The following is a 23,617-nucleotide window of genomic DNA, read 5'->3' on the forward strand; positions in this document are numbered from 1 at the left end:
CTATCTTACGCAAGATTTTTAAAAGTGGAGAATCAGGAAGCAAATATGTATCTATCTTCCCCAATCCCTGCAAGAGTGATGGCCCTGGACCTTTAGGAAATTAGGGCAAGGAATACAGGTCATGAGGTTGTGAGAAAAACTAGAACTAAAACTGAAAACAGTGACAAACAGGGTGGTGATCATTAGAGGCAGTGTGTCTCCACGTGTGAAAATGTCTGGGAAACCTGTCCAGGGACCAAACATCAGTGGAACATCTCCACGAGACAAGTGAACTGTTCTTAAAAAGGGAGACTGCCAGAAGGATGGGGAGAGAGAGAAAGCAAATGAGAACAGCAAAAAGAGAAAAGTGCCTCATCCATGGATCGTGACTGACGCTTGGGTACCGGGAAGAGACTCCAGTGTGGCGGGTGCCTGCGACGTGGCCAGTGCGGGGACCTGATGGCAGACACTCCAGCGGAGGGAGCTGTGGGTATGTGGGGTCTGATCCTTCCTTCCATGAGCCCATCAGCGCTGTCAACAGTGGTTACCTCCGGTGACCCTAACTCTGTGCCTCCAGGATGACCCCAAACAGGGCAAAGAAAGCACATCATGGAAACCAACTCTTTGTGAAATGCAGCCCCAGAATCCAAGTCAGTTGCGGGGAGGGGTGTGCACTGTAGCATGGGCACTTTTTTAAAGCTCCCAAAGAGGTTCCACTGTGCAGCCAGGAATGAATACACATCAATGGTGTCAACTATCTGTTATGGCCTGGACTGTTTTCTCCCAAATTCCTACGTTGAAGCCCTAACACCAAGTATAAATGCGCCTGGAGATGGGGCTCTAAGGAGATAATTAAAGTTAGATGAAGTCATAGGGTGGGGCCTGAACCAACAGGAACGGTGTCCTTATAAGAAGAGGAAGACACACCAGAGCTCCCTCTGCACACAGAGGAGAGGCCGTATGAAGACACAGCCGGAAGGTGCCGTCCGCAGGTCTGGAAGGGGGTCTCCCAGGAACCAACCCTCTGGCACCGGATTTCAGACTTCAGCCTCCAGACTGTGAGACGTCAACATCTGTTGTTTAAGCCCCAGTCTGTGGCGTCTGTTTTGGCTGCCAGAGCAGACTAAGACGCCAACTAAACAATCCAACACACAGACCTTTGGTGGAGCCGCACGACTCTCCGAGTGACTAGTGGGAACAACACTCATCTCACAGGGCTGGGGTCTGGGGTCTGGGGTCAGGGTCCCCCAGGAATGGTCTGCCCATACCTTCTGTGTAGCCACACGCCTGTGTGAGGGCCTGGCAGTGGGTCAGAAGCGCGATCCTCGTCACGGTCACCCCGAGCACGCTCCCATCCTTGCACGTCTTGTACTGCAATGAGAAGGTGCCGAGAGGGTAGAGCTCCGGGCCCACATCCACCTCTGACCCTGAGCTGTGTAAGGGTTGCAGTGCGTGCCACTCAGTTCCCCAACCTCGTCCAGACCCAGCAACTCACCTCGATATACGCAGTGTCGTTATTGGCGTCCTTAATGTGCGGGAACCAATCTCGAGGAGGTTTAGAGAGATGTTTTGACTCTGTGACAAACCATAATAGCTTTGGCCAACCTTGGAAATAAAGGACAAATTCCTTTCAGGCAAGCATCCCCCAGAAGACAGGTGTGACACCACCTTCCCATTGGTGGCATGCTTCACAACAGCACAAGCCAGACCAAATCTCTGGTGTTTCCATCAAGTCTAAGGCCACGGCTAAGGCACCGTAAGCCTCCTGCAGTTACAGCACATCACGTGCAGGCTGAGAGCGTGTGGGGTGTTATCTGAAACCTCGTGTGTGGACGGTGTGTGGGCACAGATGCCTCGGAGCACATCCTCCCTGCCTGGCACTGAGGCTCACCTTTGAACTGTGGGATCTCCCCCGTCGGGCTCTTTGGCAGCCCTTTGTGGCAAGCGTCGCTCGTCAAGGCTACAGTCACTCCACAGCTTCCAAGCAAGAACCCGATCTGCTGGCTTCCTGCGTCCTGGGAGACGGCAGCAAGGAGAGAAGGGTCATGAGCAGAGGTGATGGCTGCTCTCCTAACAAAACACGGTCTTGCCCTCGGGCCCTGGGATGGCACCAACCTCCCTGAGCAGAGGTTCAACCAGAGTGCCAGGGCACAGGCTGGTGTCTGCACAGCTGGGGTCAAACCTCAGGCTGCCACTTGCCAGCTGCCTGACCTTGAACAGGGCACTAGCTTGGCCTCAGTCTCGTCATCTGCGCCGTGTCCTTGGCTGGCTGTAAGGGACGCACACGGGGAGCACAGAGTGTGCTGCGCTCAGGGGGCCTCGTTCTGTTCCCCTCTGGTTGTACAAGACCATGACCTCGGGACACAGAGAGGGTCCGAGAACACATCTCTGCGCTCAGGACACTAACCCCAAGCGATCTTTGATCACATCCGGTGTGGTGGACTGGACACCCATGCCGACCACAGAGTAAGGGCGTGTGCGTGGAGGGGCGCCACCCCACAGACTGACTGCTAGGACTTGGGAGCAGATGCTGCGAGAGGGGCAGCCCCGGGCGCCACCACCCTGAGTGTCCAGCCACCCTGCCAGTCAGTTCAATTTGCTTTCCTTACTCCCACCAGCTATGATTCAGAAAATAAAGCCGTGAAGCAGCCTGCATTCCTAGAAGGGAAACGTCAGGACTGTGGTGAGGCTGTCACCTCCTTCCTTCCCACGTGAGACAACATTCTCACCCCAGTAAAATCGGCAACATCGACATCTCAAAACTACGTCTTCCAAGTGCCTAGTTCCTACTCCTCACTGCAGATTTAAAAGCCGTGTCTCTTTACACAGCATCATGCACAGCCGGCCTCCCAACGCCCTTGCAGCCCCGACAAGGGGGTGGAGGCCTGGTGCTCCGCGGATGGGGACCTTCCCATTTCGGGGGCCCTTGTGGGACTGTTCCTTCAAGCAGTGCTTTTTCAAGGAGAATTATAATCAGTCACTTCACTGTGAATTTGGATATCACATGGCCAAAAGCTGTGACCGGGTAAAGGGGTGGGGAGATAGGTTCTGAAGCCGGGTTTAGGGGCAGAAGGGCGTTTCTTCATGAGCGTGAACTTGCTGGGACTGCCTACAGACAGGCTCAGAACGGCTCAGGACAGGGAGCACCAGGGCCAACTGCAAGACCTGTCAGGGTTCACGGTGGAGGTCCGCTGTCCCCTGGGCCCTGTCTTCCTAATATCTGCTCCTAAAGACCCTAAAATACAGAGGAAGGGTTGAGAGTAACCGTAAACAGAATCCGTGGTTACCATGAAATTCAGCTTCCATGCCTGCTCCTCCCCCATCTTCTTGGTCTGGAAATTCCTACTCAGAGGTCCAGCCAAATGCCAGCTTTGCAGAGACAGCCCCACCCAAGCACCCCATTGGGCTGAGATGAGACCCCTCCACCTGCTCTCAGAGCGCTCCGAGTGTCTCCTTCATGCACCGGGATCCGTGAAATTAAGCCCAGCCTGACTCCAGAGCCTCTGGCAGAGCCCACAGAGCCATCCGTGGCCTCCATGGGCCATCTCTCCTGGACCCGGGGACAGGGCCCTGAGCCCCGATGCTTGGGAGCCCCCCGACACCCCACACCACTGTCCAGAAAGGCTCCACAGGAAGCTACTCAGGAGGCACGCGAACCACTGCCCTGCCGGCCAGAGCACTCAGGCCCTGACACTGCCTCCCTTGTTTCCTGAGCGCTTTTCCCTGGAATGACTGTTTCTGGCCTGCGGCTGGGCTCAGGGGCCCTTTCTCTGTAGAGTTGAGCTGTCCAGGACCACAAAATCTCACAAATGACTCTCTTTTGCTGTGCAAGAAAAGCTGACCCACACCTGAGTTCAAACCTTTCCCTCACTTTCAATCTTTCTCCAACATAGAGAGCTGACAAAGCATGTCCCTTCCCCGGCAGTCTCTCCACGGTCTCTGACAAGTCACTTCTCAAGCAGTAAACGCGCACTCGACCATCCCCACCACGTCCCATCTCGGTCTCCAGGTCAGAAAGCATCAGCCATACCCATGAGAAGGACTCTCTCTCCAGTAAACGTGAGGTGAGTTCACGGAAAGCGTCGTCTCTCATGAACTCGTTCCGGATTTGTGGACCTGCAACTACTAGCTGGTGCTTTTCCAATTCTGATGCTTGCCTGCCCAAACCGCTGGCTTCTCAGCTGCCTCAGGAGGTAAGACAATAACACAAAGACGAAATGGAGCGAGGGGCTCTTGATGCATTACTCTGCAGAGTCAACACAAGACAGGCTGCAGACCCATTAGTTTAAAGATTATTATGGTCATACAACCAGGTGGATCCAAGAAACCTGACCCAAGAAATTTTCCTTATCAATACTAAGAGAAACATGTCATTAATGTACTGTTTTTTTGCCAATTAATTTTTAAACTTTGGGTTTATTTATTTTATTTATTTATTTATGGCTGTGTTGGGTCTTCGTTTCTGTGCAAGGGCTTTCTCTAGTTGCGGCAAGTGGGGGCCACTCTTCATCGCGGTGCGCGGGCCTCTCACTATTGCGGCCTCTCTTGTTGCGGAGCACAGGCTCCAGACACGCAGGCTCAGGAATTGTGGCTCACGGGCCTAGTTGCTCCGCGGCATGTGGGATCTTCCCAGACCAGGGCTCGAACCCATGTCCCCTGCACTGGCAGGCAGATTCTCAACCACTGCGCCACCAGGGAAGCCCTTGCCAATTAATTTTTAACTTTTTATTTATACTGGAAATTTCCAAGCAGACACAAAGATACAAAGAAAAGGAGAAAGAAATCCTATGTTCCTGTCATCCAGCACCAACGATTATCAATGTTGGCAAATCTGGTCTCATCTCTTACCTCAAACACATGCACACATGCAGATTTGTTATTTTAAAACAAATCCCAGACGTGGGGCATAACCTTCTACCCACAAACACTTCAGTTGGGTGGGTGTCACCCTCGGGCTGCCCCATTTCCCTCCCTCCCCACCCCAACTCCCTCTGATTTCTTCCAGCAAAATACACTCCCAAGGGAAGGATCATGTGATGGTTCACGTGAGATTGTAAGTATGTGACAAGACGTCAATGTTTTTCCTTCCAGAGATGTTTCATTTTAACAGGACATCTGAAACCTTGGTTAAAGCAAACAAGTGGGGCATGTGCTAGATTCTAAGGAAAGAACAGTTTGCATCGTGCAGGACAGTGAGCCCCCTCTGAGCCCAGAGGCAAGTGCTGATGGGCCAGGCCCTGCCTGGCTGGACTCCTGTGGCCTCCAGGGCCCACTTGCTCTCTGGCCCTATGGCACTTAGAATATGCACAATTCCACCCCCGCTACAGCCTTGCTACTTCCCACGCTGGCAGAAGGGAAATCCGGCTCAGTGGTTTCCGCCAGCCCACAGGTCCACTTTGCTGACACCTGGCCTTCACAGACCAGCTCAGCCACCTCAAGAGGGCGAGGAGGACAGCCACTGTCCAGATCTGCCCATCGTGGCACAGACTTCTGGAGGCTCCTCTCTTGCCCCTGCCCACTCCGCGGCCAAACCATCGGAGGGACACCCATTTCTCCTACTATGAACTCTTCAAGTGAAAAATGAGCCTTCTCCCCTCACTCCAAGAACTAGAACAGAGAATAAATAAATGCACATGGGACTAAATCGTTCAGTGAGGCTAATCAACATAGACGATTCTGAAAATTTGGTTCTCATTAGGCCCTTTATTTTAAGACAAGACTAGTGTGCATAGGACTGGTGGATAGAGGATTCACAAACTTCATCACCTCCACCCCTGTGCACATCTTAACCTGGGCTGAATGGCAACCGAGCCAGTGGATTCTTTTATTTAAAAATAAGTAAAGTTTTCTAAGAATGAACATTACATTCTGAAACCACAGACTAAGGCCCAACGCACAGCTTCTGGTTTAACAATAACCTGTGAGTCATCTCCTGGTCCTGTTCACCTCAGAAATGTCCTGAGGGAGAGAGGGCCAAGAAGAAACCTCAGCTTTTTCTTCTGAGAGAGGGTTCCTGGTCCTGAGGTACATGGTGACAATATGAGGGTCTGAATGGGCCTGAGAGGTAAGACAGAGCCACCTGGCAGGTCACAGCCTGCAACGCCTGAGACAGCTGGTAGGCACGTCTCAGGAGACCCAGAGGAGTTGCAGGTGAGACACCCTGGCCCCGCTCGACAATGCCTGGTCAGGAAGTGGCAGATACAGATGCCTCTTCATTCAAATGATTTTCCTCTGCAAACCAGACCTGGTCTGGAAGACACCAGGCTACAGATGTAGAGTAGACAAATCTAAATTCTATATGTAATGAGTAAACAATAACTGCTACTCATAACAACAATAACAAATGTTCTGGGGTCTGCTTAGTGCAGTGCTGACAGAGAATCAGTCTCTTCACTCATTAGCCTATAAATCCCTCCAAATTAGCATCCTGATGCCACTGACTAGAGAATCCAGAGGGTTTTTTTTCTATTTCCAGAGGACCTCAACCCACTGAATTAGATATCAATTAAAGAGGAGCATCACACATCCCCTGAGAGGCTTTCCAGGTTAGTCACAGCACCAAAGAATCACATAGGAGAACGTGGCTACCTGCTCAGTAAATCCCCAAACCCTTCCGCATTTCTCGTCAATTGTGAAGGTCACAGGGCTCAGGAAGATGAGGAAGCCCTTTATGGGGTGTGTATTGTACACCAGGAATGCTGGAGGCAAACCCTCGCAGAAATCAGGGTTCTCCTCAGGCCACTGGAGGGGGCTCTGCTGTCAGGGGCTGCAGGGCTCACCCCCCTTCCAGGGCCACCTGCCGCCCCGCCTGACACTTGCAGGTGCCTAGGAGGCCCAGGAGGGAACCTGTAGATTTTGTACCCAGGAAAACGGAAACAGCAACCATTCCCCAACCTTCTTCTAAAGGATCCCCACGTTCTCTCCTTCCGACCCAAGGAGCAGAGTTTCAAAGGTACCCACACACCGTGAACAGACCTTGAGGCATTTCCCCATTTTCATGATGAGTAGCCACAGAGACAGCTGGAAGATTCTCTGGAAACTCTGAGCCTGGGCACATGAAAACCTTAGCATTCTGGAGCTGGAAGGGTCACCCCACACAGTCTGCTCATGATGATGTGCTAAGTGACGGCCCGGTGAATCCAGGGTGGAGCCCAAGGGCACGACACATAACACAACCAGTGGCACGGGGCCATCCACACAGCCGTCGGCCCCGTCTCCTTTGACAGCATCAGAGCACCTCTCGGGGGACCAGCAGGGCCAGCCCCAGCACAGCCTCCTCCCTCTGCCTTCCCTTCCAAAGTTACCACAGGTCTGCGGTGCAAGAAGCCAATCATTTACGTGGACAAAGACACACACACTGCTGTGTAGGGTTCCGACACTGGACTACACTACAACTGTAACAGCGAGATTAGTTATTTATTCTAATTATAGAATAAGATCCAACAAATCGTAGGTGAACCTGGAACTTGTTAATGTCCAAACACCTGAACAAATGCAACAACTGCCACCCCTGAAATAAAAATAAGTGAAAAATCTATCATGTACCCAGATTTCTACTGCAGTGACACTGAGGAACGAGATACTGGAACACCTGCTTTGCTGGCAGATCACCCTGGTCAATGCACAGAAGGTGCCACCTCAGGGCAGCAGCTCAATCCGGCCGCTGAGTGGAGCTGCAGCGTCAATGCTGCTCCCTCGCCTGGGACAGCCAACAACAACCTGCACAGAGCCTCAGAGGCAAGGCAAACAGCCCTGTGCTTCCTGATCCACATCCTGCTGAGACGAAAGCTCTTGAAGATGGCCGTCTGCACATTCTGACCCCATGACAGAACCTTCCAGGGCAGCAGAGCCGACCTTCCCGGCCAACAGGCTTGAACAGAAAGATACGTTATTCACCTTTCTCGTGAGGGGCACCTCGATGGGCACAGGAACAACTTCGGCCAGCAGGCAGCCGTAGAAAGCCACCATGGAGGCAGCAGGGTCATTGTTGGGGAACACTAGTGCCACCTGGAGCAACACAGAGAGAGAGGGATTAACCACTAACACGATGCCACTGGAAAAAATTTAGATGCCCTGCTTGAAAAATGCGTATTAGTAAGATGCATTTTAATAAGTTATCAGATGCTTTTCCTTGATCTCACACGGAAGGCAAACAGATTATCCGGGTCATCTCTGACATCGCACCAGAATGCAACTACCCCTGCTGTTTACACGTTATCTCCCCCATCGGCACCTATTTTTACACAGGTGAAACCACAGTGCATATACCGTTTGTCTCTCGCTATTCTCACTGGGCTCTGAAGTGCGTCCTCGTACTTCCACAGTCTTCACCATCGTAACTGAACGCTGTGCACTTCCTCCCTAAGGTGCTGGGCTCACAGCTGACTCTACTCTGATCCCGGCTCAGATTTAGCTCCCCAAGCCTTGACTTACCTGAAAATTGAGAATACTAGTGTCCTAGTGTTGTAGTAAAGGTCAAATGAGAAAATGTATGCAAGAGCTCACACCGTGCCTGACACACAGCAGGCAGCCGTGAACCACAACTGCCCACGAGGCCCCGGCCCCGAGAGCCGGCGCTCGGTCAGCCCGCACCTGCGGCATCTGGCTTTCTGCCCTTCCAGGGAAGTCTTCCGTGAACACCTGCCCACACATCTCCAGCCGCCCATCGCCTCTCCAGCTCAGCCTCTGAAGAACCAGGAGGACAATAATCATGGAGTTCTAAAAGGTAAATTTAAATTACTATCCAAATAACCCAATAATGGATAGTATGATTTTTCAAATGTTTTCTGATAGTCCTGAAGGGAATCTTAATGAAGAACAATTTTCCATCAGATGGCTTATAATTATTCGTCCTTGTATGAACTGTGTTTCATTTCCTTTGCCTATTTATCTGCTAGTGTTTTGACATTTCCCATAAAATCTTTAAATATATTTCATAGTATTAACTCTTACATTTGATGCAGACTTCTCGATATAATATTTTCTGTTTTATTTTTATTAGTGTATTTAATGTTGCATGTAAACTTGTCAAGTTTTTCCTTTATGTTGTCAGCTTCATCCCATTTACATTCACCTGGCACTCAGGTTAGCATCTGCCGTGGAGCTAACGCAATGTTGATCCGCTTGCTCTCCTGTTGCCCGATGCTCCTTCTGGAGTGGCCCTTCCTACTCTAGCTCTAGAAGCTGCCTTCAGGATGCAACAGGCAGTCCTATTTCTGGATCCCCACTGAGCTCTGCAGGACTCTGCTTCCACTTTAACACAAGCTTCTCCCATGTGTTGCTGCAGCATCGGCACTGCTCTTCCTTGTTGATAATTAAGCACATAAATCCCATGATTTAGCAGATGTATATGATTTTTGTATTACCTCATTCAGGAATTTAACACATTTTTTTCTTTAAAAATGCCCTAACTAGAAGTTATTAACTTTGTCATGAACAGTTGGATAAGACATCCTAATTACCTCAATATCTAAGTAAGCAGGTTGGCATAAAGGACTCAGATGACAGCTGAGGATGGAGCAGGCTGCGTCTTAAATTTGGCTCTGTTAGCAACACAGGATAGTTGATGGAAATAAAATTAAGTTTGGAATTATGTGAAGACTGCCTTTCTATATGGCATTCCTGCAGTTTACTAAAATCAGCCAAACGAGAGACAAATGAAACCGTTAAGGCCAATAAAAGCCATTCTGCACTACTGAAGAATTTTAAGAGACCCTGTGAAATAACTGTTGATTATATATTAATCCTTATTTTGTCCCAAAAGCACCCAGACAGATGCCAGGCTACTATTAGTAGGACTTCAACGGAGGAATAAAAGGATTTATTTGCATGTCTCTGCATATGAACCACAAACAATTATTTTAAAAATGATCTGAGGTTTGCACTGGCCTCAGGTGTTCTGCCTTCAACTGGTGGTCTGAGAGTTGACAGCATCTGTTTTTAGCTCTGGATCTGGCAAAGCAACAACATTCAATCAAATGTTTGCAAAGCTTCCAAGGCACCACTGCTGCAAGACTGCTCTCCTTGAAAAAACAGAGGATGTTAAGAAAATGCAGAAGATGTTGAAGTTCCACCCAAAACTAATGGCTGTACCCACTCACAGAGGACCAGTTAAATTCGGACTTGTTAGTCCTCCTGGGACTAACCTATTCTGCACGCAGGAGTCTTCAAGAGCATAGAACCGAGAGAAAGAAGGTGCTGCTTCCAGAGCCAGACTGTGGATCAACATATTTCCAAGAGGAGCTTCTGGTCTGGCTCCTATCCCAGCTCTGTTCCAAGGAAGGGCAACTTGATCCAGGATTTAAAATTCCCACTGCTCGATCACTAAAGTTCATGCTGATAATGCCATATTATATAACCTTGCAGAGTTGGGTTAAAACAGGATGAAATGTTATATTAATGTAAAGTGAATAAAAGCAGAATATAAAATTGTACATTATATGTTCTCAAAAATATAAAAGTAACAAATAGAAAATGGTCAAATAGCTAAAGGCTCTTTTAGAATCAAAACTGAATTTTTAAAAAATTTGTTTTAAGGAAGGGAAGACTGTATTTGTATCATAAAACTTTCCTTTTATATCTCAATCAGTCACAAGTCCTGTTTTTTGGTGACTGCACAGTGATTCCAGTGCAATACTGTACAAATATACAGATACTTCATTTTCATAAACCCACATGGTTTCTTTTCATTAAATTCCCTATGTATTCTCTGATATTTCATTGCACTTAACTACGCACAGAGCGTCAACAGACCACCTCCTTCCTCCACTCTCCTCCGCTGGTCTTCCTGTAACAGCTCTGCTGTCCCAGTGCCCGGCTTGTTCTGTCCACATACCACACAATCCCCCCTCAGCTCCTTTCCACACTCTGTCCTAGAACCTGACCAAGAGCCACGGGCTTGCTTTTTCTCCTCAGGAAGTCTTCTCAGATTCCAGAAGCTCCCAAAATGAGAACATTCTCTGTCCTTCCCAAAGAGTTCAGCTGTATCTCTCACCACCTATTTTGGGGACCTGTATCATTTTCCAATTTACAGATAGCCAATTATCAATGTCTTCATTTTTTTTTAACTCTGCAAGCTCCCTGAAGGCAGGCTTCACATATGATGCATCTTTGTTTATTCCACAGCTCCCACTACAATATCCGGAAAACCTATTCAGCTTAGGCACATAAATGCCTTTTCAAAGCCCAAGCAGTACTCCCCAAAGTGCATTAATAGGGTCACCCACATGAAAAGCATCTATAATTTTTATGCTAAGGACAGAATGTTCATTATCCTCGGAAAATTATATTTAATTAAAAATGATTTTCAAAGAGGTAAAGAATCCTGTTTATTGTGACAGAAGGTTATTATCAATTGAATACTACAGTCACATATGCTTATTTAATAAGTATTTATACGCACATGCCAGGTGCCAGCCATATGAAAACTTTTTAAAGGAATAATTTAGAAAAGTAGTCCCACCTCATACAATTCAAACCACCCCCTGCTAAAAAAAATCTTTTTACATATTTTGTTCCATCAAAACTTGCCCCCCACATTCCTACTGACTTCTTAGCAGAACAGAGATGGTTTATTTTGTAATTGCTATTGTAAAGGAGCTTCAAGAGTCTGAAGGCCAAAGACTTTTTAAAAAAACTACTAAGACTATTAACCAAATTATAGATAAGGGAGATACATTACAACTGACTTTTTTTTTATCGTGATAAAATAAATATAGCAAAGTTTACCATCTTGACCATTTTCAAGTATACAGTTCAGTGGCATTAAGTACATTCACACTGTTGTAAAACCATCATCAACCATCCATTTCCAGAACATTTTCATTTTCCTAAGCTGTAACTCTGTCCCTATTAAACAATAACTCCCCATTTCCCGCTTCCCACAGCCCCTGGTAACCATCATTCTTCTGTCTCTAGGAATTTAAGTACTCTAAGTACCTCATATAAATGGAACCATATAATATTTATCCTTTTGTGACTGGCTTATTTTACTGAGCATAATGTCCTCAAGGTCCATCCATGTTGTAGAATGTGTCAGAATTTCCTTCCTTTTTAAGGCTGAATAATATTACACCGTACGAATATACCACCTTCTGTTTATTCATTCATCCGACCATGGATGCTTGAGTTGCTTCCTCCTTTTGGTTTTCGTGAATAGTGCTGCTACGAACATTGGTGTAGATATATCTGTTCAAGTCCTTGCTTTCAATTCTTTTGAAATTGAAGTGGAATTATCGGATCAGATGTTTAATTTTTTAAGGAACCACCACAGTACTGTTTTCCACAGTGGCTACACCACTGTATGTTCCTACCAGCAATGCACAAGGGTTCCAATTTCTTCACATTCTTGTCGTCACCTACTATTTTGTTTTTGATAGCAGCCATCCTAATGAGTGTGAAGTGGTAGCTCATGTGGTTTTGACGTGTATTTCCCTAATGATTAGTGATTCATGGGCTTATTTGGCTATTTGTAAATCTTCCCTGGAAAAAGGTCTATTCAAGTCCTTTGCCTGTTTTTTAAACTTTTTTTTTTGGTTGTTGTTGTTGAGTTGTAGAACTTCTTTATATATTCTGGATACTAATCTTTTATCAGATATATGATTTGTAAACATTTTCTCCCATTCTGTATGTTTCTTTTTCACTCTCAAAAGTGTCCTTTGGTACACAGAAGTTTTTAATTTTATACATTTATTTTATTTATTTATTTTTGGCTGCGTTGGGTCTTCGTTGCTGTGCGTGGGCTTTAGTTGCAGCAAGTGGGGGCTACTCTGTTGTGGTGCGTGAGCTTCTCATTGCGGTGGCTTCTCTTGTTGCAGAGCACGGGCTCTAGGCTCACGGGCTTCAGTAGTTGTGGCACACGGGCTTAGTTGCTCCATGGCATGTGAGATCTTCCCAGACCAGGGCTTGAACCCGTGGTTCCCTGCACTGGCAGGTGGATTCTTAACCACTGCGCCACCAGGGAAGCCCAGAATTTTAAAATTTTGATGAAGTGCAATTTATCAGTTTTTTTGTTCCCTGTGCTTCTGGTGCCATATCCAAGAAATCACTGCCAAATCCAATGTCATGAAACATTTCCCCTATGTTTTATTCTAAGAGTTTAGGTCTTTAATCCATTTTGAGTTAATTTTTTAATATATGGTATAAAGGTTCAATTTTGGGTTTTTGCTTATGGATATCCAATTTTCCAAGCACCATTTGTTGAGTAGACTATCCTTTCTGCCATTTAATGTCTTAGCATCCTTCTTTAAAGTCCCCTGACCCTACATGTAAGGATTTATTTCTGGGTTTTCTATTCTATTCCTTTGGTCTATATCTGTCTTTGTGTTAATACCACACAGCTTTGATTGCTGTAGCTTTACAGTAAGTTTTATAATGAGGAAGTGTGAGACCTATAATTGACTTTTAAAAGCTAAAGGTCAAACTTGTTCATTAAACTGGAAAGAATCATAGCCTACCACAGAATCCTGGGGCTGCAGCAATCTTATTAAAAATTCCCCATAATGGGCCCATGTTTTTATAATATCTCTTAAGTAAATCATAGCTTGTATTCTTGCTGGTTTATGGTGCTCTTCAATGACATTTTTATAAAATTCATTTGGAGTCCTTTGGGTGCAGGTGGGTAACCCAGTCTTGGGGCATTCTGAGGTACACAGCAACATATGGAAAAAAATCACTCCATTTAAGGCAAGAAAACTAGGTTCTACTCTCAGCCTCACATCTTAATCAGGGTGTAAAGCTTGGGCAAGACTATTAACTGCTCTGGGTGTAACATTAAAAAGGAAATACTAATATCTGTTCTCAGTAACTTAGCAGATTGCAGTAAGAATAAAATTGTGCTTTTCAATGAAAGACAGTAGCCTATATCAAGAAATTTAACACTAGGAAAGGAGCATACCAGCAGTTTGCTGCCAGGATTTTCGATATCACTGACTAATATAAAAAAGTTCTAAACACAATTGTCCTGCCTACTCAGGGAGACAGTGCAAGTACATTCCAAACTAGGATACCACATATGTCAGGGGTTAGGAACACAGGTTTTGTGGTTGGACAAAAATGGATATGAGCACTGGCTACACCACTTTCTAGCTATGTGCCTTCATCTGATACGATTCTTACCCTCTCAAGTCCTAATATCCTCATGGATAAAACGTGAGAACTACTATAGTTAAACTCGCTGAGTTACTGTGACGATTAATCCTGCTGAATAACTGCTTCTGGTTCACAGTAAATGTTAAGAAAGCCTGATTTAGTAGTATGGAGGCACTGAACTTTGCAACTTTAAAACAGTTGGTGTCTTCTCCACCTCAGACCACGTGTCTTGCAGATGTGATAATTTAAATTGCACTTACCCTATCTCCAGGTCGCACCATAGGTTCTTGTTTTGTACCTAATTTATGCAGAATGTTGTAAGCAACCTTCATACTTCTTGTCCACAGTTTGCCTATCAATACAAATTATAAAGACACAATTAATTGTACACATGCATTTTCTGTTGTGTATATGTGTGCACATTAACCTATATAGAGAGTATTACTTTTTCACTTTAAGCCTTTCAAGTTATTCTGAGTCCCTGGAATCAAGATGGGAAACAAAAGCCAGCAAATCTGACTTACAAAATCTGAGAAGCCTGAACACTGGAATAAGGTATTAAATACAAATACACCTCGGATGCTAAAAACCTAGAGCAAAGCCACAGAGAATTTAATTACCATCACAGAAGTAGGGGAGGATTTCTAGGGAGTAAAATAGGGCAGGGACCACGGCATTAGTGAGTTAATGCTAATTTATGTTGTGCAAAATGACACCTATTTCCTCTATTAATGAGTCCTGTCTTGTGTGATTGCAGTGAATGTAAAGGGCACGTAAGACAGGCTTTGTAGGGCCTGATCCCTCTCCTTCCCCACATCCTAAGTTTCTCAACTTCAACTTTTCCTAACTTTTAGGATTTTGGAATCCTAATCCCTGAATTTAGATAAAGATTATGGTAAAATTTTTTAATTATTTTAAAGTTTTGAACTCTAGAAAAAATCACCACAAAGCAGGATTAAAAAGATTTAAAAAAACACGAGAAAAATGACCAGTTTTGAAGAACTTGCAGATTCAAATCCCTGCATTCATCCCAGTGCCAGACATTTCCTCAGCATACCCAGGTGATAGCAAACAGTCTGAGATCAAACCAAAATGACTTTAAAATCTAACATGAATTCCTGGACACATAAAGGCCTTTTACAACTTTAGCTTCTATAAGCTTTCAGAAGCAGTCAAGGTGTTAGAAATTATATTAATGCAATAATAGTATAATAAAGATAACAACAATTTGAACTATTTCCTATAAATGCAATCACTGTTCTAATCTTTTTCCTATTTTAAATGTAAAAGCTAAATTAATATACACTTTAATTATGAAATTAAATTATGAAATTATGAAATGAAAAAATCTGAATTTGTTTTATTTCATATTGGATTTTGCAGCAACCCAAACTAGGGTTCTTACTGTTTTCCTATCAATGGATTTATCAATTTGTCTCTTCCTTAGTGATCAGGGGACAAGGAGGATTTTTCCATTATCTCTGATTCCTATAATTCCTAGGACATTCCTGGCTCATAGTATGTGCTCAACAAATGTTTCTTTGTTTTACTAACATCATAATAAAGCAAGCTATAAAAAACAAAATTGCAGTATACATTTTAGCCTACTTCTTGATCACTGAGAGTAACTACTAGGTGTGATGTTTTATTCATGCCCCTCCTCCACCTTCCTTAACTCCACCTCCTCAAGACTGGCTTCTTTACTATTACTTGATGATTATATTTTTGCCCCAAACAGTCACTAGCCATTAGAAATAATGCAGGGAGTTATTTTTTTCCTAAAGAAATCACAAATATTTTGTGCCTTCAGATTTATTTAATGTGAACAATGTTAGGAAATTACTATAGTTGAATAAACAATTACAATCAACTTGTTGTAAGTGAAAAAAATCAACGCACTGTAAACGAAGAAATCAATTACAATCAAACAATTAGCACCATTATATTTTGTTAAAGTTTCAACTTCATTCTCAGTTTGGACTATTAAAGTCTAGATCATCATAAATTCATACAAAAGCCAATTTACAACAGAGAGTTTGAAAAAGGAAACAACACACTTTTGGCAAGTTCTACAAATATTTTTCAAATAGATAAAAATAAAGAGTAAATTGATGATTTAAATTAAAGAAGATAAAACAGTTCTTGACTGATTTAGAAAGGAGAAAGAAAAAAAATTTCCAACCAAGAATACTCTCCCAGGCAAAGTTATCATTGAGAACTGAAGGACAGATAAAGTTTTCCAGACAAGCAAAAAGCTAAAGGAGTTCATCACCACTAAAGCAGCCTTACAAAAAAAGTGTTAAAGGAACTTATTTAAGCTGAAAAGAAAGGGCACTAATTTGTAACAAGAAACTATGTGTCTCACTGGTAAAGGTAAATATTTAGTGAAGGCAGTAGATTAATCACTTATAAACCTAGTATTAGGTTGAAAGACAAAAGTAGTAAAAATAACTACAACAGTTAGTTAAGGAATACACAAGATAAAAAGATGTGAAATGTGACATCAAAAACATAAAACGGGGAGACAAAAAATGTAGGGCTTGGGAATGTACTCAAACTTAAGTTTTTAATCAACTTAAAACAGACTATTATAAATATGTTATATGTAAGCCTCATGGTAACCATCAAGCAAAAACCTATAGTAGATACACAAAAAATAATGTGAAAGGAATCTAAGCACACCACTAACGAAAGTCATCAAACCACAAAGGAAGAGATAAGAGAAGACTAAAGGAACAGAGGAACTACAAAAGAGCCAGAAAGCAATTAACAAAATGGCAATAAGGTCACACCTACCAATAACTGCTTTAAATGTAAACAGACTAAATTCTCCAATCAAAAGACACAGCGGGTGAATGAATTAAAAAAAAAACCAACAACACAAGACTCATCTACATACTTCTACAATAGACCCACTTCAAGTATAAAGACACACACAAAATGAAAGTGAACAGATAGAAAAAGATATTCCATGTAAATGGAAACCAAAAGAAAGCTGGGTTAGCTATACTTATAACAGATAAAATCAACTTTAAAACAAAGACTGTAATGAGACAAAGGACATCACGTAATGATAAAGGGTAAATCCAACAAGCAAATATAACATTTGGATATATTTATGTGCCCAATATAGAAGCACCTGAATATATAAAGCAAACATTAACAGACATAAAAAGGGAAACAACAGCAATATAACAAGAGTAGGGGATTTTAATACCCCATTTACATCAATGAACAGACCGGCCAGACAGAAAATCAATAAGGAAACATCAGCCTTAAATTACACATTACACCAGACAGATTTAATAGAAATATAAAGAACATTCTATCGAAAAGCAGCAGAATACACATTCTTCTCAAGCTCATATGGAATATTCTCCAGGATAGATCATAGGCCACAAAACTAGTCTTAAATTTAAGAAGACTGAAATCATATTGAGCATCTTTTCTGACCACAATGTTATTAAACTAGAAATCAATTATGAGAACTGATAAATTTACATGTATGTGGAGATTAAAAAACATGCTATCCAACAACCAACGAAACAAAGAAATCAAAAGAGAAAGTAAAAAACACCTTGAGACAAATGAAAATGAAAATATAACATACTAAAACTTATGGGATACAGCAAAAGCAATTCTAAGAGGGAAGTTCACAGATAAATGTCTATCTCGAGAAACAAGTAAAATCTCAACCTAACTTTACATCTCAAGTAACTAGAAAAAGAAGAGCAAATGAGGCCCAAAGTTAGTAGAAGGAAGAACATGACAAAGATCAGAGCAGAAATAAATGAAATAGAGATTAAAAAGACAATAGAAAAGATCAATGAAATCAAGAGCTGGTTCTTTAAAAAGATAAACAAAATTAACAAACCTCTGGCTAGACTCACCCAGGGAAAAAAGAGGACTCATAAATAAAATCAGAAATGAGAGACATTACAATTGGTATTAAAGAAATACAAATGATCATAAGAGATTACTATGAACAATTACATACCAACAAACTGGACAACCTCGAAGAAATAAATTCCTAGAAGCATACAACCTTCGAAGACTGAATGATGAAAAAACAGAAAATCTAAACAGACCATTTACTAGTAAGGAGATTGAATCAGTAATCAAAACCCTCTCCACAAACAAAAGCCCAAGACTAAATAGCTTCACTGGTGTATTCTACCAAACATTCAAAGAAGAATTAATACCAATCCTTCTCAAGTTCTTCCAAAAAACAAAAAGATGAGAAAACACTTCCAAACTCATTTTACGAGGCCTGCATTACCCTGATATCAGAAAAAGACAAGGACACCATGAGAAAAGAAAATTACAGGCCTGAAGAACACAGATGCACAAATCTTCAACAAAATATTAGCAAACCAAATTTAATAATATGTTAAAATGCTCATACACCATGATGATCAAGTGGGATTTATTCCAGAGATGCAAGGATGGCTCAACATCCGCAAATCAATGAATGTGACACAGCACATTAATAACATAATGAAGGATAAAAATCATATGATCATCTCAGCAGATGCAGAAAAAACATTTGACAAAATTCAACATCCATTTATGATAAAAATTCTCAACAAAGTGGGTACAGAGGGAACATACCTCAACAAAATAAAAGTCATATGTTTACAAGCTCACAGCTAACAGCATACTCAACAGTAAAAAGCTGGAAGCTTTTCCTCTAAGATTCAGGAACAAGACACTTTTGCCATGCTTATTCAACATAGCATTGTAAGTCCTAGCCAGAATAATAAGGCAAGAAAAAGAAAGAAAAAGCATCCAAACTGGAAAGGAAGAAGAAAAACTGTCACTACTTGCAGATAACATGACATTATATATAGACAAACTTAAAGACTATACAGAAAACCAGAGTAATAAATGAATTCAGTAAAGTAGCACATACAAAATCAATACACAGAAAACTGTTCTGTCTATACACTAATAATAATCTATCAGGAAGAGAAATCAAGAAAACAATCCCATTTACAACTGCATCAAAAGGAATAAAATACCTAGGAATGAATTTAATCAAGGAGGTAAAAGACCTGTACGTTAAAAATTATGACTTTAATGAAAGAAATTAAAGATGACACAAATAAATAGAAAGATATTCTCTGCTCGTGGATCAGAAGAATTAATATTGTTAAAATGTCTGTACTACCCAAAGCAATCTATAGATTCAATGCAATCCTTATCAAAATTCCAATGGCATTTTTCACAGAAATAGAACAAACAATTCTAAAATTTGTATGAAACCATGAAGGACCCCAAATAGCCAAAGCCATCTTGAGAAAGAAAAACAAAGCTAGAGACATCATACTCCCTGACATTAGAAAACTACCAGTAATGAAAAACTGTATGATACTGGCACAAAAACAGACACATAGATCAATGAAACAGAATAGCCCAAAAATAAACCCACGCATGTATGTCAACTAATTTATGACAAAGGAGCCAAGAAAGGGGAAAGGACAGTCTTTCAATAAATGATGCTTGGAAAACAGTACACCATCAGCTCCACGGCTGAATCTGGCAAGAGATGAAGGTCAGACAGGAAAGTCCTCTGTCTTTTTGACTGACTAAAATCTATTTCCAAGACTATAACTTTTAAAAAATGAATCTTATGCCTCATGATGGGTGAAATACCCTTTATCCACTCAGAATTTCCCAACAAAGCCAGAAAAAAAAAAAAATGAGACTATGAAAACATATGCTCCTAAATCCCATTTCCTTCCATGAGATGCACAGGATAATGACTGAGGCACAGTGGGTGCCTCATGGGCCCCACACCCACTAAAAGGCTGGGCTATAATACTTAACACCTGGCTCTTGACCTCCATTGCTAATGGAGAAAACAATTTCTTTCCTACCTGCAATTAGAAGAGCATTATCATCATAAAAACAAAACTGAAAGTTAAAAAAAGGTAATCTAACCTCACACATGCAGACATAATATAAGCCATTTTGGTGTTTTTGTTATGAGGCTTGTTTCTTTGCAAAACTGTAGCAGAGAGTGTGAAAATGACCTGAAAATTTGCTTTCTCCGCCTCTTATCCGTGGGGCAAAGAGAAAGGAATCTCTCTGGTACAGTTAACTATTTCCAAGTTTACGGACTGCATTAATGGTACTGAATAAAGAATTTAAAAAAAGTTTGTTTCTCTTGCTTTCTGAAAAAGCACTTTGGAAACAGATTCTGTTTCTTCTGAGTGATGCATGTCAAAGAGTTCTGATATACATTCTTTAACTACCAATCCTTCTTGAAAGCATTAATTTAATTAATATACATTCCAAGAGGTAAAATCTAACATCTTATTAGAGTTATAATCACTAATTTTTTATATCACTTTCTGGTTTTTACTCAAAAACATTTAACAAATAGTAACTTTTTCATATTCAAACCAAGTAATTTTCCTATAATATTTTTTTTCAGGTTCCATTTATTTCTGTATTAGAAACATAAGGCAACACAAATATGAATCGGCCACCCTGAAAGTGACAGTTGTGTGCAGGCACAAGCAAACAAAAGGTGGATAAGCCTCACAGGATTACCGTAAGTGAGGATGTACAGAGGTTTCCCATTCGTGTCCATCGTGGTCAAGCACGGGGCCTTTGGTGAGATGGTCCCCCATCGCTGTAACGCTGCTTCTAAAGATGGGGGCCAATTTGTAACCACACCCAGCTGTTCCCCACGCATCGCCAACATTTGGGCTCCCTCTGGCTTTGGCTGGTTTGGATCTGGTTGTTGAACTAAATACATTTGAACACAAAAGGTTTTCAAGAAAAACACATCCATATTAGCACAATCACTTTTTTATTCCTTTGAAGGAAGCTAGAAGACTTACACTTGAGTTAGAAATTTATTAGCAGACAGGAAACATGCACAGGTGTTTTTCTAGAATTAGAGCTATGACCGACACATGAGCCTCACGGATGTAACAAAAGCACTTAATTCTTACAATTTCCAAGGCAATGTCAGGGTGCGGAACTTAGGGAGAACGGAATGCATTTATAAACTGACAAGTAAAACTATGCATTTTAACATGCCTAGAGTCTAGGATTGCAATAGCCATGTTTAAAACATCGGTTATCGACATACACTAGTAATTATAGACTCCAAAGAGCTCAAATCTTGCTGAATTATATTTTTCCCTTAAATACTGAGATGTAAATTTGAATTTGCTACAGCTACTATGAATAACTAGCACAGCACATATTTTCTTAAGTACAACAAAAATAAACGCCCCATAATAAAAACAATTTGCCCAACTCTTTAGATAGGTAAGAATCTGAGAGATTTTTCTCACTTCTGGGAAAGGTTTCTCTTATAGTTGACGATTCACAATTTCCACCTGCTGGCTAGAGAATCAGCTATGTCTTACTTGTGGTATAAAGAGCAAGAAAATAAGCAGTTTGGGTTTGATACAACAAGCAGTACTTTGTTTCAATTTTAAGTTGTTTGTGTTAAAAGGCTCAGGACTGTTCAGGGGTTAAGAACACCAGCTCCTGAAGCTGTCACAAGAGGCAGGAAGGTGAGATCTGCCACGGCTCACTCTGCATTCCTCTAAAGCCTATTCAGAGAGAACGCGCTGCTGCAAGCTCAGGTTGTCTATGATCTATCAACACCAGAATTCCTGTAGCCTCAAGGAGTCCTTAGAAAGAGGCCTGGCTCACGGGACAAAATCGCATTCTGCTGAGAGTGACACACAAATGGTATCAACCCCACTGTGCCGGGACAGGCGTATCTTTAAAGGGACCTTGGGGAATAGTACCTACAGTTTCTAGGCAGGATCCCTGTCTTCCCAGGAACACCAAGATTACCGTTCTTAAAAAGTCAAACAGCCTTGGTAGAAAAACACTATACTCTATAGGGTCACAGAAACACTGGACGAGGGGGTAGGAACGGGCTCTTTCACCTTCCAGCAGTTCTTCAAAGTCATCGACGAAGAATTCCCGCAATGGTGGTCGTTTGGGTCGTTTGAGGGTATTGACAAGCTGCTGGATTTTTGCTGATACCCGGCTACTTACAGGCACTCCTGAAAAACAGAACCATGGGGCAGGTGGACTGAGCATGAACCAGCGTAAACAAGCAGCCACAGTAAAAACAGCCGTGACAGCACACCCTGCCCCATCTCAGGGCTGGGAGCCCCTCAGTGTCACCTAAGATGACTGCTGCTCAATGAGAACATTCCGAGGTGGACGGTCTCAGCATGTGACCTTGCTAGGAAGCCTCGAGAGAGGATAAAGATGTAGCAGAAATGATTCCCTTTTACACTGTGAACTGTCCTGCTCTGGTGACCTTGGGAAAAACTCCGGACAAAAGACTGGGCTCGGTCCCACCTCTATTCCTAAAACAGGGTCTGTCATCTCCTTATTAATACCGTCTCAGGGTCCCCTGTGTCCTTGGGGGTCAGAGAGCTGATTAAGCAGTGAGACCCTCCCCAAGTCCCAATCTCCCCTGAGACCACCTGTGCTCGGCCTACAGCTGCCGCCCCTGAAAGTAAGGAGACTCAGGTCTACAAGTGCCGCTGGAAGGCCTTGTCCTCTTGCAGGTAATGGCCAGGTCCCTCCTATATGTCTTTCAGACCCACTCTCCTGAGTGAACATTTAGGCAATGCATTCTAGAAGCACAGCAATTAAAAGCAGTTTCTGACATAATACAGAACTTACATATATTTATCCATGTGTACTGAGAAAAACAGACCCAACCTTATAATACATTTCTCATGACAATAAATGTGACATCGTTTTCAAAACTGAATAAGTGAAATGATCAATGAAAAAGGCATGAAATTTAAAACATTTTACATAACCCAAATAAATGAAAAAATGGAGCACCAAGATGCTGAATCCGTAACTGGATCCCATGCACTCTCTGCAGGCAGATTTCATTCCTGCTGAAAGGTGCTTGGAACCCTGAACCTGGTAAATACGAAGGCCTGGAACCTTCACAGCTCTCAGACAGGAGAACCACGACCAGAGAGGGTCTTTCCCATACTGACCGAGGCAAAGCCCTTCCTCCACGGCACAGTGTCACAAGAACAGAACTCAGCTTTTGGAACGAGTATGACAGAATTCAAGGAAATTCTTCTATCAAATAAAAACCATTTTAATAGACAGTCTCAAAATACTCTATGGGCACTTTCAGAATTGAGACATTAAATATTTTACAATCTTGAAAATATATAACCCAGAATTCTCAATATCTAAACACAAAATTTCCCCATTAAATAGTCCCAGTTAATCTGGTTTGGATGAATCAGAGATCATTTCACAAGGCCACTGGTGCTCCAGCTTAATTTAGAACACACAAATCATCCTAGGACCCAGCCCAGAGCTTCTGATGTGTTAGGTCTGGGGTGTGGCCCAGAATCTGTTTTCCAACAAGTGCCCCATGTGGTTCTGGTACGAGACACCATCACAGCACTGGACTGGACAATAGATGAATTTACCTGGCGGAGCAGGTGAAGATGATGAACTTCAAAGACAACAAAGTTACTAAAATGGTGATGACAAGAATAACAGTAATGACCAATTCAATAAT

The 23,617-nt window shown here is 42.7% G+C and overlaps 1 protein-coding gene across 5 annotated transcripts in view; it reads right to left on the reverse strand.

The window, feature by feature from the left end:
- Positions 1-23,617, reverse strand: part of DIP2C (disco interacting protein 2 homolog C) — a 360,625-nt gene that overhangs the window by 101,425 nt on the left and 235,583 nt on the right. For all 5 annotated transcript variants that reach the window (XM_068559508.1, XM_068559500.1, XM_068559492.1 and 2 more), the window contains 7 exons: positions 21,990-22,109; positions 20,626-20,823; positions 14,328-14,419; positions 7,876-7,986; positions 1,871-1,994; positions 1,475-1,584; positions 1,248-1,350 (listed from right to left, as the gene is read on the reverse strand). In XM_068559508.1, the coding sequence (XP_068415609.1) occupies positions 1,248-1,350; positions 1,475-1,584; positions 1,871-1,994; positions 7,876-7,986; positions 14,328-14,419; positions 20,626-20,823; positions 21,990-22,109 (858 nt within the window). The remainder of the gene's footprint in view (positions 1-1,247; positions 1,351-1,474; positions 1,585-1,870; positions 1,995-7,875; positions 7,987-14,327; positions 14,420-20,625; positions 20,824-21,989; positions 22,110-23,617) is intronic.

Source organism: Eschrichtius robustus, chromosome 1, assembly GCF_028021215.1.
Source record: "Eschrichtius robustus isolate mEscRob2 chromosome 1, mEscRob2.pri, whole genome shotgun sequence".
NCBI lineage: Eukaryota > Metazoa > Chordata > Mammalia > Artiodactyla > Eschrichtiidae > Eschrichtius > Eschrichtius robustus.